This window comes from Aspergillus neoniger (genome assembly GCF_003184625.1).
Source record: "Aspergillus neoniger CBS 115656 unplaced genomic scaffold BO87scaffold_9, whole genome shotgun sequence".
Classification (NCBI taxonomy): Eukaryota; Fungi; Ascomycota; class Eurotiomycetes; order Eurotiales; family Aspergillaceae; genus Aspergillus; species Aspergillus neoniger.
In genome coordinates this window covers 702,572-719,497 of record NW_020291137.1, presented here as the reverse complement: position 1 = coordinate 719,497, position 16,926 = coordinate 702,572, and the positions used below count along the sequence as shown (strand labels likewise).

The window sequence follows — 16,926 nt, the reverse complement described above, 5'->3', positions numbered from 1 at the left end:
CTTGACCGCACTCTTAGCCAGATATCCCTGACTATAATGAAGCGAAGTAGTAGTAGAAAAGCTTCTTTTGTCTAATATAGAACAAGAAGAATAAGAAGCACGCTGATGATGCAACGCCACCCCGGCAAATCTAGTAATAGTACCAGTACTAATACCAGAATGCAAAGACACTAAATCTTCAAAGGAAAAGCAAATGAGTCAGTCACAACCATTCTTACCCCACTAGTACCCTCCACAAGTCACGAAAATAATAAGCAGGAGAGGAAACACCCCGCCCCCACAGAACCTATATAGCTTGGGATCTCCGCAACATACCTAGTAGTAGTGATCTAGAGCGATGAAAACAACAACCCCTCAGATTATTACTATTGATAGTAGTAGCTGTAGTACCAAACTGTCTCACGAGATACCCTACACCAGTAGTAGCCCGTTGCATCAGTATGCGTTTTAGTTGGGAGAGAATAAAAAAAAAGTTCCCTCCTAGATGGAAACACACACAGCCTTACAAGGGCGAGTGAGGGGGAGGGGCAAGAAAGAGTAGAAAGTGGGATAGAATGGATAAAATAGAATAGTAAGCTAGATAGGTAAAAGTACCAATGCCTGACTGACTCACAGGAATGCGGTTGCGGTGCCTGAAATTCTGGGGATGATTATGGCTTGGGAAACAGCCACAGTCATCGATCACAAACGAATTTGTGTGGCTGTGGCTGTGAGTTGAATTGATTATGTCAGGATGCATTATTCAGATTAGTTATGTAACTATGGATGGCCGGCCCACCGTCGGAGAAGGGTCTGGTTTCCCCGGTGGGTGGTGGATAGGCAGATAGGAGATAAGGAAGTAACTCAAAGCTTTTAGTAGGTTAGTTTGGATACTGGAACCGTCGTATTGCTTGTTGGTGCGTCGTGCGATGAAGATTATGTTTGTGACTCGTGGCTTACATGTCGGTAGGAAGTTGCATGCTTTTGTTCTGTGAAGTTTATTTGGGCCATGTGGTTGATGAATTTTACGACTGTGTAGCCTTGCGGTATACAACTGTATAGGTTAGGCATGTCTTTGCCGTACTTTGGGCTTGAATGCCCTGGAGGTGCGTTCCAGAGTTAATGATAGAAGGTATGTGGATGAATTGGCAATATGAACCGTGTTATCTGCTCTATAGTACTATACCAAGTGACGCCCGTGTTTCTTTCAAGATGATGGTATGTCGAGGTATCTCGTAGTCCGAGTATACACGTAGATTCATTATTCTCCGAAATACATAAGAATAGATCGTTTAACGGTCACTACTCGTCGGGACAGGCTTCCAGTCGCATGCGTAAGGTAAGCTAAACATTGACAGTCGACTAGTCGCATGTTCATGCTTCACTGATAGCACTCGTCGTATCAATCCCTGGATCGAAAGAGACATGCTAGATAAGCAACCAAAATGCCACATCGATAGGTATCCAACCATGAGTTCATACATAGCCAATGCAACACAAGAGATATGAACTTCGGATACGTGGAAGTGGCCGGACGACACTTGCGTGGATCCAGATGATGGCGTGCTTTTTCAGCTATCAAGAAGAGGGAACGGCAAAGAGCTGCCATTTACCTAACGGGTCCATGCTATGCTATGCACGCAAGGGATGTATATACCATTAAACGAATAGGGTAGGTCAGTAACTAAAAATGTGTATGCCTGGGCAGGGAGAGTTGTAGGATCCGCAAGGTAACTACCGCGTTAGGGACCCTGTAAGAGACCGATTCACATGCTTGGAGGGGTTATCAATGCAGATGCATATGAAAACAGACTAATGCGGGGCTGGCTGAAGCCTTGATTTCTTGGAATCCCTGCCATACTTAGATCAAAGCTCCAAGCCGCGACAGCCAAGTCGTAGTAGAGAGGTCATATTTTTCAGTTGAGTATCGTACCTGCACGTTCTAACTCCGATGACTACATGGCTTAGCTGGGTCGATGCAATCAGCAAACGGGTAGGGGCTGATAAGCACTTATTAACGTGTATCTAGTCAAGTTTGAAATGTGCTTCTCCGGAATCCAAAAAAGGAAAGGCCATAGAAGGATCTCATCAGTTGATGCATGAAGTACGACATTCAGACGGGCAAAGAAACAGAATGGAAGATGGAGGGAACCGCCGGAATCCTGCGGAGGATACGGGAGTCACCGAAACAACTCCCAAAATTTTACTTTTGCCGTTGCAAGCACCAACAAGTCATGGTGGCTGAGTCTGCGTTTGTTGAGTTCGAGCAGGATCAGGGGCTGAAATGAGATGGGGGAAGAGTAACCCCGTAGAGGATGTAGACTACGGCGTATATCAGAGTATCTCGTTGCGGAAGGGCTGGAGGAGGTGAAAGGGGACTCCGTAGGGTATGGGGACTACGGCGTAAATCAGAGTACCTTAATTTTAGTCGGGGGAAGGATCCACGGGGAAGCTGCCGGGCAAGCCAGATCGACCTCACGTGCCCCATCCCGTCCGTCTCCACTTCACCGCTCCTCAACTGTTGAGGGGAGTAGGCACTCCCCGAGCCAGTCATCTCCAGCCTTGAGGCGTCGCATCATGCTACACAGTACAGCTCTGTGAAGTAAGCATCCATCGTCCCATCCATCCTGCCAATCATTGTTTCCACTTGGAATCACCCGATTCAAGATCGGCCTACCTGGCAGGTTGGATGAGGGACGGTTGTTGGGTCTGTACACGCATCCCTCTCGGTAAAAGGCATAGTAAAGTACGGTATTGGCTGGTTTAATCCCGTTGGCGCTAGTAAGCTTCTCGAATGTCGTTGGCTGTTTCTTCATTGCGTCACGGCCGCCGAGCTCCAGCAGGTTGTGACGGACGGAGATAGAAGGTGTCGCCGCAGGTGGATGGACTACTGCTTTAGGAAACCACGTACAGAGCAACAGCTTACGTTTTGAGTTGTTGTTCCTGTCATAACACTCTCTCGCACAGGATTAGATTTCGAGTGTCTGGTTGATGAGAGAAAAATGAAGACTATCTTCAGGTTTAAAAGTGGGAAACTCAGTCCGGATGGTCGAATAAACTCAAAAGTGGTTGATGTAATACGGGACAGTCGCAGAGTTTCACCAACTCCGATTGCCAATGATGAGCGGGAGACTACCTATCAGTCTAGCAGGCATGGAAGAAGAAATACCACGACAGATATGTAGAACCTTTCAAGAGAAGAAGGGATCATCTCCTGCCCCTCTCGCGCATCGCGCTAGATAATAATGCTCGATGATATATTCAGGGCGCACCTTCATGGATGTTGTACCGCTGCTGCAGAGGAGGGGAAGGATAATGCGACTGCGATGAGGGGAAGCTAATTTATCTGCCATTCGAGGAACGGCATATCCCAGACAGTGCCAGGCCAATGCGTGTTTCCAATGCCCCTCGATCAGCGACTGACCAGCGACTCCGGTGTACCGAGTAGTAATAGAAATGTCCGTAATGTTCAGTTCATTGGCTGCTCCGACCACCAGTCTGCATGATGGCGCCGGTGATTATGCAGGCTGCGATTGGAGAGTCCCAGCCCATCCGTATTGGCACCAGATGGTAAAAGTAACCTCTATGTATGGGCTGCAGACAGCCTGAATAAAATGGCGGATATCATGATCTGGGAGAGCTGGGGGGACGGGTCATTCGTAACTGTTACCGTGGTTGACACATCTCTCTACCCCTCACGAGCTAAATGATTATCATTTCCATTTATTTTACCTTGGACGATATGATTTTCTGTTCGAATCAGATTCGTAATGAAACCGGATAATAGGGGGGGATGGCCAACTCATGGAAAACAAATAATCAGGCGATCATTTTTCAGACAAAAGCCGATCAGAGGAAGAGTCCGAAGGGCAGAATTACCTGTTTGGGGGTGTTGGAGGATCATATCGATCGATCTATTCGGTCGGGACCAAGTGGTTCCATTCTACTATTAACAGCCGGCAGACTTGGCCAGACCGCCGGCCCCAGTGAGTGTCCACCCCAGCAGGGAGCGTGTGGATAAGGCAAGGTCGCTTGCTCATCACTCCCCCAACTGGTTCCTGCAAAGCAACGCCTGTCCGCCTGTGCTTCTGTCCTTCAAGTACGGCCTGCTTCCCCCGTCTTGCTTCTTTCTTTCTTTCTTCCTTCTCCTTCTCTCTCACATTCCATTACTTTTATCTCTGGTGCCTAAACTCCCTTCGACTCCCCCTCCGCTGTACATAGCCGGTCACTTCCATCTACAGTACTTGCTTGAATTGTTGACTCCTCCCTATCAAATACTTAGCTCTACATTCTTGAGCTCAACCATTTGCCCAGACCATTATATTTGTTCCCCTCAACCAAATCCGCACATATCAACGAGCTCAACTCTTCCTCATTCTACCTCCCATCACATCTCCAATGGCAGCTCCTCGTTCCAGTTCTTTGCGCGCTCTCCGCGTGCTCTCCCAGCAGCACTCTACCACCCCATCCATCCGTCGGGGCTTGCACATCACCGGCTCCCAGTCTGCACAACCCGCCAATGTCTCGGACAGGGCTTCCCTGTATGCCAGCCGCACTCTGGCTGATCTGAAGACCGAATGTGTGAAGCGGTCCTTGAGATCTAGCGGCTCCCAGTCTGAGGTATGCTATCTATGACATCTACACTCCTAGTCAAACCACAGTTATGGCTAACCATTATCTGCGTCGCTTAGCTCGTCGAACGCCTCTCCAACCATGATTTCCTTCAATCCCGTGCCTTCAGCATCGCTATGAAGAGGATCAACGGCAGCTCTAACGCTGAGTATGTAGATCTGATCATCATGAAAGCCCGTTACCTCGGGTAAAGCCAGTTCGGAACTAACATTCTTGCTCAACACAGAAAGTACCATGGCCGCCAATTCAACACTTCCCGTTCTAGCAAGGCCGTCGGTGACTCATCTACCGTTGACTTCGCTTACATGCCTTCTATGGCAGAGATCGATGCACCTGCTGCTCGTGCCGATCCGCAAATCCCGATCCTTTCCGACATCTATACCCACTATGACCCGACCCAGTCGCAAGAGGCCCCCATGAGGCCCCAGGTTTACACCGTGTCCGGGGGTGCTGGTGACATCTCCGCAAGTCCCATGACCGAGGTTGTTGACAACCACTCCGTGGACATTGATCCCTTCTCCCTAACCGAGACGGTTGGGAAGTCCAGATTCGGCGAGGAGCTGAAGAAGCAACAGAACGGTACCTCCGAGCCAGGTGTCGTCAGGGAACTTTGGAGTGGTTTCTTGGAGGATCTTTTAGGTTCCAAACAGCAGCAAGCTCAGAAACACTGATGCTGCTTTCATGTTTGATTATGTCTTCTGTCTCGTTTCTAGCGATGTGTGATGGTTACTCTTTCAAGGGCCCTTATTGCCGTCCTTTTGTCAATGTCTTTCGGGATTGAAACATATTTATGATCCTCTGTCGAAGGATCCTATCAAATCCATTCTGGTTCCTCCATGGATACACACTACAGTCTGTCCGTAATAGCAAGTCCTCATGTAACCCACCTGGTATAGACCGGTAATAGCACACGACACATGCCCCGGATGATGGAAGAAGTGGACCATCGGGTAAAGCACGATCAACCAGCTCATCCGGTTGAGTGGCTTAACCTAGGTACAATTCGGACCATGCATACTAGGGCGCACCTTGTGCACGCCGGGGAAATAAGGCTTATCAGATCGGAGCAGGGCAAAATTATCATCACTCCGATCTAACCTAGGTAAAAGCCGTTCCCGGGGACCCGGAAATGGGTAAAGTCAACCAGTAAAACCGTCGTGGGCTGATGGATTGTCCCCCGATATGTTCCGACCTCCAACCGTTGGGAGTGGCTCATGTGGATTTACTCAAGGCATTTTGTTAGGCCGTTGAGGTCTTACATCATGATAGAATGTAAAAATTACCGCATCTTGAAGTAGCGAGGTTCCTACTGCACTTGTTGATCTGCTCTCTTCGGATGCATGTCTGGGTGGTTATTGTTCCTGACTTTCGGGTGCGGCGGGTGTGTCAGGGGAGAAGATGTCCGGGGACGGTTTTAGATTCGGGCAAACCCGCTGCTGCTGTTGTTTCGAGACTTGTACCTTTTAGAGTGCATAATGCAAGGGACATTAATCTTCATTATGTTTATTTCGGGAATAGTTCTTCAGCCTCTTATGGTGCCTTCATTTCACTGTTGTAATTGACAGAGCTGAGACTGGTCTAGCCCGGCCACAGTGGCTGCCTCGGCTATGCTGAGTTGTTTCATGTTTAGTCTCGCTGGAAATTGGGAACCTCTTTGCTTTTCCTCGAACACCCACCCCCGCCTTTTTCTTTTCTTCTTCTTGCCATTCTCTGTACTTGCTACTAAGAACGTTGACCGATAACAAATATGCTATCGTCTCTCATTCCCTGGATCCATTTTGTGGGGTCGATCGTCTACCGACCTTCGCGGTGGTGGAATCCATGGGTGGTGTGGCTGTCAACTTGAACGAACAGCGAGCACGGAACCCCGGCATTGCAGAACTCCGGCATTATGCACCAACATTCTTCATATTAGTCGGTCGATGACGGTAGTGTCTCAGATGTATCAGCCCACGAACACCTCCGTGATATTTTCCCTTCAAACAGTTCCACTGAGAAGCGATGGATGCCTGGGAATATACCAAGCTTTATCGGTCCTCGTCATCTCGCGATTTAGGTGCCTGGAATAGTTAGACGACATGCTACCGATGTACCAATGGGTGTTTTCAGATGACTCGTCATATTTGGTTGTTCGCTCCCAGCCAACTGACTACGGGGTCAATTTCGACGGTCGTTGGCTTATTGCAGCTGCAATGCAACGCCCTACGGATCCACTAAAATGCCAAGCTACAGTTGGAGGGGGCTGATGATGAGAGTCCGTCGACTACGATGCCCCCTCAGTGGCGCAGGAGTCGTCATCGCAGTGGTTGGTACATGTTCTGGACACCGCACATAACTAGGCCGCCAACCCCTCTTAGGTAAGTTGCAAAATGAACGGGCCCTTCTTCGTTGTCAATTTGGATATTAAGGAGAGCTTTTTTTTTAAGATTAGGTGGCGAAATTACGGTCTCCTAGGGAATGTCTCTGAACTCTTAGGTAGGTAGGTAGGTAGTCTGTGCTATATATGTACGGTATTTTCCGCCAAGGGCACCGGATATCTAATCTATCACTGCTTAAAATCGATAGTAGGAGGGTATGATACTAAGTATGGAAAAATGATGTTTCACGGACTCATTTCTGCCTGTACGTCTCTCACAACTGTGCTCAGGGGAAAAACATGATCGGTCTTGCCTGGGCTCCACCGCCGCCAAATAAAGGCCTGTAGATCGAGGCCTGGATCATTGGCAGCAGCCAGTCGCAGGCGTCCGTTGCGCCGCGAAAACCTGCCGAGTGGGCCGTTTAGGCTTTGGGTCTCCCCACGATGTAAGCATAATCATTCTGTGCCTGAGTGTGAATTCTCCTGGAGGCTGCATCTTAATTCTTAACTGCATGAACAGCACTTGCGTGTTATTTCTTTTTTTATTCTTCCTTCATTTCCGTGTTCATTCTCTTGATTTTCTTCTTTGTCTCGACATTTACAAATAACTTTTTCTGATTACTTTTCTTTTTACTCGCCTCGTTTCTTCCTATTCACTCTCTTTGTTAAGCATTCGTTTTTTAGCACCTTATCTTTCGATCATCTCTTCTATCTTGACTTGTGTCTTTTTCACTAGCAATTTATCGTTGATATTTCTAGAGCATTGTCTTTGATTGTGCCATTCTGCCATTGACTTCATCTATGAACTATTACTCTCAATCTGTCTAAAACCAAATTCTACTCTATCATCATACATTTGTATCACCTGATTTGGCTGAAATAGGAGCATCCGGCATCTCATCGTCTGCATCAGACAATTGCGATACATTCCTCGCTTGCATCTGTTTCTTGATTGTTCCTAAGTATGCATCTCCCACAGCGTCTCGTTACAGCAGCGTATCTTTGCGCCAGTGCCACGGCTTTCATTCCATACACCATCGAACTCGATACGTCGGATGACATCTCAACTCGTGATTCATTTTCTCGCCGTTTTCTGCCCGTGCCAAAACCGAGCGATGCTCTGACAGACGACTCCACTTCATCTTCCAGCGATGAGACCCTGTCGCTGAACATCAAAAGGGTTCCCGTTCGCCGTGACAATGATTTTAAGATTGTGGTAGCCGAAACTCCCTCCTGGTCCAACACCGCCGCTCTCGATCAAGATGGTAGCGACATATCATACATCTCTGTTGTCAATATTGGATCCGATGAGAAATCTATGTACATGTTGCTCGACACAGGAGGCTCTGATTCATGGGTCTTCGGTACCAACTGCACGTCCACGCCCTGCACGATGCACAACACCTTTGGATCGGACGATTCCTCGACCCTTGAAATGACATCTGAAGAGTGGAGTGTGGGCTACGGAACCGGGTCTGTCAGCGGCTTGCTAGGCAAAGACAAGCTCACGATTGCGAATGTAACTGTACAGATGACTTTCGGGCTTGCTTCCAACGCATCGGATAACTTCGAGTCGTACCCCATGGATGGCATTCTCGGTCTTGGTCGAACCAATGATAGTTCCTACAACAACCCAACCTTCATGGATGCTGTTGCAGAAACTAACGTCTTCAAGTCGAACATCGTTGGATTTGCCCTTTCGCGTAGCCCGGCCAAGGACGGTACCGTCAGCTTTGGCACTACTGACAAGGACAAGTACACTGGCGATATCACCTACACCGACACCGTCGGATCGGACAGCTATTGGCGTATTCCTGTGGACGATGTCTATGTTAGCGGCACTTCATGCGATTTCTCCAACAAGTCTGCCATCATCGATACCGGCACGTCTTACGCTATGCTTCCTTCGAGCGACTCGAAGACGCTGCACAGTCTGATTCCTGACGCCACTTCTTCTGGGAACTACCACATTATCCCGTGCAACACAACCGCTAAGCTACAAGTGCAATTCTCTGGTGTGAATTACACCATCTCGCCAAAGGACTACGTGGGAGCAACCTCTGGTTCTGGATGCGTTTCGAACATTATCAGCTATGACCTTTTCGGCGATGACATTTGGCTCCTGGGCGACACCTTCCTCAAGAATGTGTATGCCGTGTTTGACTACGATGAGTTACGGGTTGGATTTGCAGAGCGATCCTCGAACAGCAGCTCTACGTCGAACTCTACGAGCTCTGGAACAAGTAGTACCTCGGGATCCACAACAACGGGCAGCTCAACGACTACAACGAGCTCTGCTAGCTCTAGTAGTTCTTCTGATGCTGAATCGGGAAGTGGAATGACCATTCCCGCTCCTCAGTATTTCTTCTCTGCTTTGGCGATTGCTTCCTTCATGCTTTGGCTGTAATCAGCTTTGGGGAAAGGCTTCCGCGTCCACTCGACGTCTGAAACTCGGGAAACGTGTGCATTATTTACACTTGCTGCTGATTTGTATCTGCATATTTTCTAGAGTCTGGACAGCGTGCGGGTCATACTACCTTACATTCGAAGTCTTTCTCTAATCAAACAACTTTCATTCTTCATCAGTGCTTACTCGCGATAACCCCTATCTAAACGAAATGGTATAAAACATTGCATCTGCCATCCACTATCCACTATCAGGGATATTTAAAGAACCTTGTCCGGGATGAGTGTGTATGACTTCGGGTACGATTCTGACAACACCATTAGCTTTCATCCCAAGAAACCATCCTGATCACCTTACCTAGTATAGACTTATCAAAGTCCTTAACGCTATTGTACCCTCCAACAGCCATCAAGATATCGAAATCGGCCAACAGCGACTTCATCACATGACGAACCCCCTCCTCACCCATGATACTAAGACCCCAGATCCAGAGCCGACCGACGAAAACAAAGCGAGCTCCCAGAGCCAGCGCCTTAGCGACATCGCTGCCTCCACGAACCCCAGAATCAAACATGATGTAAACCTGATCACCGACCGCATTGGCAATATTCTCCAACGCATCAAGACTCGCAATAGCACCGTCCACCTGTCTACCCGCATGATTGCTCACCACAATACCATCGACCCCATACTCAACGCACTTCTTCGCATCCGCCACAGATTGGATCCCCTTGATAGCGAACGGCCGACCCCCAGAAATCTTCTTCCACTGTTCAATCAACCAGGGGATCTTCTCCCACGACCAAGCACGCCCATGCCAAACGGAATCAATCCACTTGGCCGACGCAGCCACCACATCCTTCTCCGGATCGATGCCCGCCTCGCGACACCGTTTCTGGAACACCGGATCCGTCAAGCCAAGGTCCGCCCCGATGCCGCGGTAAAAGGCATAATTGGAGTTGGCGACGTCGTCATGTCGCCAGCCCAATTGCCAGGTATCAGTTGTGAGAATCAGCGCATCGAATCCGGACTTCCAGGCCCGGTTGAGCAGGGACAAGGTCAGCTCGTCATCATGTGGCATGTATAGCTGGAAGAAACGGGGGCTGCCTTGGCCGTTGGCTTCGCCGACTTTCTCGATGGGAGTGCTCCCTGCTGTGGAGAGACAGTAGGGGAGGTTGAGTTCGCCGGCGACTTTGGCTACTGCGAGCTCGGCGGATGGGTGGTAGATCTTGTTGATCCCGATGGGTGCGAAGCCGATCGGGGCGGATACTTTGTGGCCGAAGATCTCGGTGGTGGTGTCTCGCTGGTTGGTGTCCACTAGTTGGTTGGGGATGATCCGATGACGGAAGAAGGCTTGCCGGTTGGCGAGGTGGGTGTTGGACATGCCTGCGTTGGAGGATGCATAGAACCTGGATGGGTTAATGAGGCATCTATGAGAAAGTGGAATTTACATACCAGCCTCCTTGGCTTAGCTTCTTGTGCGCCTCCTCTTCGAGCTTTCTGGGGTCTGTTGCACAGATAGTCTTGTCAGCGAGCAAGCAAGGTGGGATGGAGTAGGGATGTGGAAGTGGTGTGTACCTGTGTTGAACGGGACAGTTTGGCCATCGTTTACTTTCCAGAAGTTCTCACGTTGGTACAGAGCCCATTGGGGGGTAGTTCGCTTCTCAATGTTGGGGTTGGTTGGGTCACTCATGGTTGCAGTATAGAAACAATGTTTCTTGCGGTTGTATAGAGACAAATCAAGTATAGACAGATGTGATCTATATGGAGATTCTATCTGATATAGACGAATTGCAGAGATATACCAAAGATATTCTATAATGCAATACTACGAACAAAAAAGAAAAACCACAACAGATATACAAAGTAAGTTAGAAGTCCAATTTATACTTGGGATGACTTCACCTTGACGCAGCTCTCGGGCGAGAAACCAAATTGGTTCCTGAGGCCACCCAGCTAACTGGCATGAAGATCAGCTTCTGCCTGACTCGCAGTCCCTCTCTCTCTTGGTCACACCGGAACTCAGGTACAGAGTAGCTCCCTCTTCACGGGCGGCATAGTTGCTCCTGTTAATGGCCCCTTTTAGTGCATGAGATGGTCGATATCGGAGGAGAGCAGCGGCGATGATGTCATTGCACAGTAGTCGGGATCATCACGATTCATTTTCTACTTCAACTTCACCTTTCATCCCTTTGCTAAGTAAAAGAATCATTCTACCTCCGTTTTACACAGCAGGAATGTAAATATAGATTAATGACTCACCTTGCCCATACCGAACCCGACATGTCAGTTCAGGGAAATATACTTTCTCGCGTTACCGACTTGCTCCGGCCATTGAAGCCGGAGCCGGAACAGCCGTCGGGAGATCCGCTTCAACTACCGAAGCCGAAAGTTCATCTTCGTGTTCGACACATCATCTTGATTCATACTTGTCTCTTCTTTCACTTTTGCATCTCTACACTATATCCAGAAATCTATTCATTCGGATAGACAGAAGAGAATTGAACACACCATGTTCGGCTTAAGTACAAGACGCTCCGCCGCGTCGCGCTCCAAATGCCTTACCAACACCCCGACCAGCTTAAGTAGCAGTGTCCGCTCACCTGCGCACCGATCTCTGCTCTCAGCCCGCGACTTTCACCCCAGTCAACACAATGCCGCGTTCCGACCTACTTGGATGCCTATGAGAGTGAAGACTCCTTGGATTGAAGCACTCACGAAAAGTCGCGAGACTGCAAAGTCTAGTCAGGGGGCTGCTGCTACGCCCTCGGCGAAACCTGATATGACGCCGAAGAAGATGTCGGATAGTTATTATAGCGCCGTAGGTGCACTTGCTGACCTCGGAGGGGGGGACAAGCTAATTTATGGGTCTGTCTTTAGGTTCTGCCTTTGGCTCAGGATAAATGGCTGCTTGATACATATCTTAATGCTTCGGGACATATCAGGTGAGTGCCTCTGATATCTATTTTGGCGGTGATGATTTACTGATGGATGCAGATTGGGGTCCCTGCTTATGGACCTCGATGCGCTGGCGGGTGTCATTGCCTACAGACATGCTGGTGACTCGGTCACTACTGTCACGGCGGCCGTGGATCGCATTACCATTGAGCATCCGCTGATGGAGATCTGTGACCTCGAACTCAGCGGTCAGGTCACGTATGCGACGGGTCGCTCTAGTATGGAGATCTCCATTCAGGTGGCCAAGGCTCCTGCTCCGGGAAAGGAGGTTGAGCCGGAGGATGTGCTCATCACCTGTGCGTTTACGATGGTGTCGTTGGATCCTGCGACGAAGAAGTAAGCCGATGCTACTCTACTGTAACCGTCTGGGTACTAACATTGGCACCTCAGGCCCGTCAACATCGCCCCCCTAGTGGTCGAAACAGCCGAAGAGCGTCTCCTCTTCAAGCAAGGCGAAGAGAACTACCAGGCCAAGAAGGCACTACGATCCAAGAGTCTTCTCGAGACAGCCCCCGATGCGGAAGAGAGTAACCTCATTCACTCCATGTGGACGAAGGAAATGTCCTACCTCAGTAAGTGCCCTCCACCAATCCAATATATAAATCATCAATAACCGAACAACAGACCCCGAAAACCCCGCCCAACGGCCCTCCAACAACGTCTTCATGAGCGACACCGTGCTCAAATCCGCCATGATCATGCAACCCCAAGACCGCAACCGCCACAACTTCATGATCTTCGGTGGCTTCCTTCTCAAACAGACCTTTGAGCTTGCCTTCTGCTGCGCCGCGTCCTTCTCGCACTCTCGCCCCAACTTCATCTCCCTGGACCCTAGCACGTTCGAGAACTCCGTGCCCGTGGGTAGCGTGCTGTATCTGCGCGCGACGGTGGCGTACACGGAGCCGCTGGAACGCGAGGGCGTGGAGAGCAAGTACACGAAGGTGCGAGTGCGGGTGGACACGAAGGTGAGAGATGTGGAGCATGGAACTAAGAAACCCACGGGAATGTTCAATTATACCTTCCTCGTAGAGAAGGATGTGCAGGTCATGCCCAAAAGTTACAATGAGTTTATGATCTGGACGGATGCTAGGAGACGGTCGGAAAATGCGGCGGCTATGTTGCATGGGTCGAAGGAGCCGAGTGCGTTGAGAGGATTGAAGGATAGTGTTACGGAGTAGATACTATTATTAGTATGGAGTTTCGGTGGATAGTGTAGACTTTTAGATGTTTTGCAGTTGGTTCGTTCTGTATCATAGTAGTGATATGTAAGTTGTCATGTCAACATATTCAGGTCAACACTAATGTTCAATGTGAACCTTTACGTATTCAGACAACTTATGCTTGTGTCATTAAAATTACATTTAACAATGATATTTATTAGTTACCGCATAGTAGCAGCACGATAGTGAAATTCATATTGTACCAACGTCCATCTTTTCAATCTATGCCCCTGTCACATGACATCATCGATCAATTCCCCGCCAAACCAAACCAAAACAACAATCCCTCACTACTTCCTTAACAAACACTCCCAAACCCAACTATACATAGAATAGACACCATGTCAATGTCCCTCCAAAACATCTGGCACCTGCGCCGAGTAGCAGACACAGCCGCCAAAGCATGTTACATTTGCTACAAGCCATCGAGTAGTGTATTAATCACGCCTGATAATCGGGTATGAGGCCCCTTTCACTCCCCTCAAATCTCCATGTTTCCCTTTTGAGATATATGATTATAGTTTATTACTTGAACAATGAATTTTCCTGTCTGGACACTGGCTAAGTATGCATCAGGACTTCTTCTACGTCTGCCCCTCTCACCTCCAAGACCGCCACTTCTGTTCTCCTATTGTCGATACAGAAGCGGCGGCCGCCAAGGCCAAAGAAGAGGCTATGGCGAGGGAAATTGAGAGGGTGAAGAAGGATTATGAGGAGAAGCAGCAGCGGAAGAAGAATAAGGATGCTGAGAAGGAGAAGGATAAGAAGGAAGATGATAAAGACAAGGAAAAGGATGATAAGTCTGCTACGAAGAAGGGGGATGAGGAGGATAAGAAATTGCAAAGGGAACGGGATGACAAGGTTTGTTCTTCTCTTCACATCTCTATCTTCTATGTTCCTGCTTGGCTTGACATGTATTCGCTAACATATCATAGATCGAAAGTATCAAGAAATCGACCACTTCGTCGGATGACTCGCCGAGGGTATTTGCGTTGCATAAGTATTTCTCTCGCTCTTGTATGGGTTCCCATGTGATGTTTGCTGATTTGCGTAGGAACTTCTATCAGATGCGTATCGACAGGATGCGCAATGCTGAGATGGCTAGAAGGAATCGTCAGCGTTTGCAGGATCCTTCTCTGTTCCCGTCTGTCCCGACTGGGGGGCTGTGAGCTTGAGTCGGAGCTGCATAATAATGTTCTTGTGGATGGATGCAGGAATGCTGACGATGTGGACGGGCGCCTACAGTTTACCTCCTGGGCCGCCTGGTATGTCTAGCTTGTGGCTGGATCCTTCGGTGCTCACCGTGGTTGTCTCGGGCTTGAGTTGCACGGCCTGGATTGAGTTGGATGTGATCGCCTGATGAATGTATGGCTGATGAGGAGCTCAGTGTCAGATATCTGAAGCCGCTGGATAGTCGGTGTATTCCACACGGGTTCGCGACGCGAGTACATCTGCTCGTGCGTGAGAAACTGTCACCGCGCTTTGCAAGGCGACACGCCACATGTCACGACCAAGTCAATACTTCCATACAGACAACAACTGCTATACCGGCTTCAGTGCTATGCCTAGCTACTACATCACTATTACTCAGCTCAAGCGACGATCGCTCAGCTCCTTACCGACATATTCGTCACCCAGAAACTCATATCCGTCCTCGCCCATTAGAGAATAGCCATCATTACGCGGCTCACCGGAAACAGCTTATGCTGTCTCACATTTCCGGCAAGACACGGAAGCCTTAAGAGACACTTTGCACAGCCTTAACGGATCCCGGAAGTACCATAGCTTCTAGAAGCGAACTGCCTGCCTAACGGAGCCGAGAACGCAGGGCGTCTGACAGCCTTACGCGATGTCAAAACCTACAAGGCTACAAACAAGGGTTTGCAGCCTAATCCAGCAACCCGATCGGAGCTTGTAGTACTCATAAGACATAAGCAGATGACCGAGTTGTGTTTGAATCAGAAAGCAACCTGCACCGCTCGTATTGAAGAACAACCGTACCGGCTCCCTCCTACAACAAACCCAGAAATAAGCGCCCTCAAAGAAAGAAAAACAGAGAAATAGAAAACGCGCGGACCATGCCCAGAAACCCGTCACATGCACTATGCTCCATAAGCGATGAAATTAAGCATCGATGTGATGCATGCGTAGTTAGATAAATACAACATACAACATACAATATAGATAGACAATGTAACCATCCATCTAACCCATCAACAACTCTGTAATACACATATTAGGCAGATAAATAACTCACCCCTCATTCCCTCCTGACCACTCCCCTACAGAGTAATAAAATAATACTCCCCTAAGAAAAAAGATAGTTAGTTAGAAAGAAAAGGGAAACTCCTCATGCAAAGCAGTGGATCCCCAAACGAGGCAGTGCAACTTAGTATCACCCAATCCCAATCATCCAGGACTAAACTCTTAGCCCCTCTCTCTCTCTCTCCTCTCTCTCCTCTACTCTCCGTGTTAATGTCCCATGTTCTTAATGCACTCAGCTATACACACTGCACAGAATATATACCCATAGTAAGGGGGTGGGTGAGGCGAGGTGACTCGGTTAGGTTTTCCCTGACCTAACTAACCAACTAGTTAACTAGTAGTTGTTCCCCCCGACCCCCCGACCCAAACCCCATTTTTCAGCCCGCGATATAGATAGAATAGATAGTAGTGGTTATTTTTTTTTGCCCTGTAGGGCGGAATAGATTTATCCCTATATCGGTATCCCTCTCTTTATTATTATCATTGTTTTATTATTATTTGTTTCTGGTTTTTATGGGGTTTGGTTTGGTTGGTGGGATGATGATGAGGAGGTGTATTGTAAATAACGCCAAGATTAACGACTATATCTTATACTGTGTCTCTACTGGATAGTATTTATTCTACTTGTGATGATCGTGAGATGAGATTGACGTCATGTAGGGCGGAGACTAGAATACTTTAGGTAGTAGTAGTAGAAGTAGATAAAGTACAGTTGTTTTTATTAGGGTGGGAGGTAGAGGAGAGTATAGTGCTATATTGCTTAAGGGGGTTTGTGTTTGAGAGGTGTTTGATAGTACTTCGTAGATGGGAAGGTAAGAATCTCGTGGTATGGGGCGTGAGAGAATGATTATTATCCGGGAGTAGTTGGTAGCTACTAACCTACTTGTTTAGGCAGGTAAGTAAGTACTTATGATGATGATGAATGCAGGATTGCCACTTCATTATACTACTCCATTCTATGTGTATATACAAGGCATTAATACAGCTGAAATGAAAATACAGAGAGTCCTACTGCACCACAACAATACCGGAAAGAAAGGTAATCTTCAAAATACGGTATGTACCAGCCCGGGATCAGCTCATCCATGGCTAGCGCGCCCCAGTTGCGT

General features: G+C 48.4%; 5 protein-coding genes across 5 annotated transcripts; 4 read left to right on the top strand and 1 right to left on the bottom strand.

The window, feature by feature from the left end:
* Nucleotides 1–4,010: 4,010 nt before the first annotated feature.
* BO87DRAFT_374827 (uncharacterized protein) lies at nt 4,011–5,459 on the top strand. The gene is made up of 3 exons (XM_025622877.1): nt 4,011–4,599; nt 4,671–4,759; nt 4,838–5,459. Exons 1-3 carry the CDS (start codon nt 4,378–4,380, stop codon nt 5,280–5,282), a joined length of 756 nt encoding a protein of 251 aa, XP_025481954.1. The 5' UTR covers nt 4,011–4,377; the 3' UTR covers nt 5,283–5,459.
* A 2,472-nt stretch (nt 5,460–7,931) lies between these two features.
* BO87DRAFT_424119 (aspartic protease PEPAd) lies at nt 7,932–9,374 on the top strand (the record flags this gene model as incomplete). The annotated part of the gene is made up of 1 exon (XM_025627209.1): nt 7,932–9,374. One exon carries the CDS (start codon nt 7,932–7,934, stop codon nt 9,372–9,374), a length of 1,443 nt encoding a protein of 480 aa, XP_025481953.1.
* Nucleotides 9,375–9,552: 178 nt separating this feature from the next.
* Nucleotides 9,553–11,210, bottom strand: BO87DRAFT_355009 (L-lactate dehydrogenase). The gene is made up of 4 exons (XM_025621314.1): nt 10,953–11,210; nt 10,830–10,881; nt 9,732–10,783; nt 9,553–9,681 (listed from the first exon to the last, which is right to left on the bottom strand). Exons 1-4 carry the CDS (start codon nt 11,065–11,067, stop codon nt 9,635–9,637), a joined length of 1,266 nt encoding a protein of 421 aa, XP_025481952.1. The 5' UTR covers nt 11,068–11,210; the 3' UTR covers nt 9,553–9,634.
* Nucleotides 11,211–11,798: 588 nt separating this feature from the next.
* BO87DRAFT_355004 (putative acyl-CoA thioester hydrolase) lies at nt 11,799–13,623 on the top strand. The gene is made up of 5 exons (XM_025621313.1): nt 11,799–12,195; nt 12,255–12,319; nt 12,372–12,668; nt 12,723–12,904; nt 12,957–13,623. The coding sequence occupies exons 1-5, from the start codon at nt 11,887–11,889 to the stop codon at nt 13,508–13,510; spliced, it is 1,407 nt and encodes a 468-aa protein (XP_025481951.1). The 5' UTR covers nt 11,799–11,886; the 3' UTR covers nt 13,511–13,623.
* A 215-nt stretch (nt 13,624–13,838) lies between these two features.
* On the top strand, nt 13,839–14,753 carry BO87DRAFT_239845 (AAA-ATPase Vps4-associated 1 family protein). Its single transcript, XM_025618831.1, has 2 exons — nt 13,839–14,010; nt 14,129–14,753. Exons 1-2 carry the CDS (start codon nt 13,894–13,896, stop codon nt 14,585–14,587), a joined length of 576 nt encoding a protein of 191 aa, XP_025481950.1. The 5' UTR covers nt 13,839–13,893; the 3' UTR covers nt 14,588–14,753.
* Nucleotides 14,754–16,926: the final 2,173 nt, after the last annotated feature.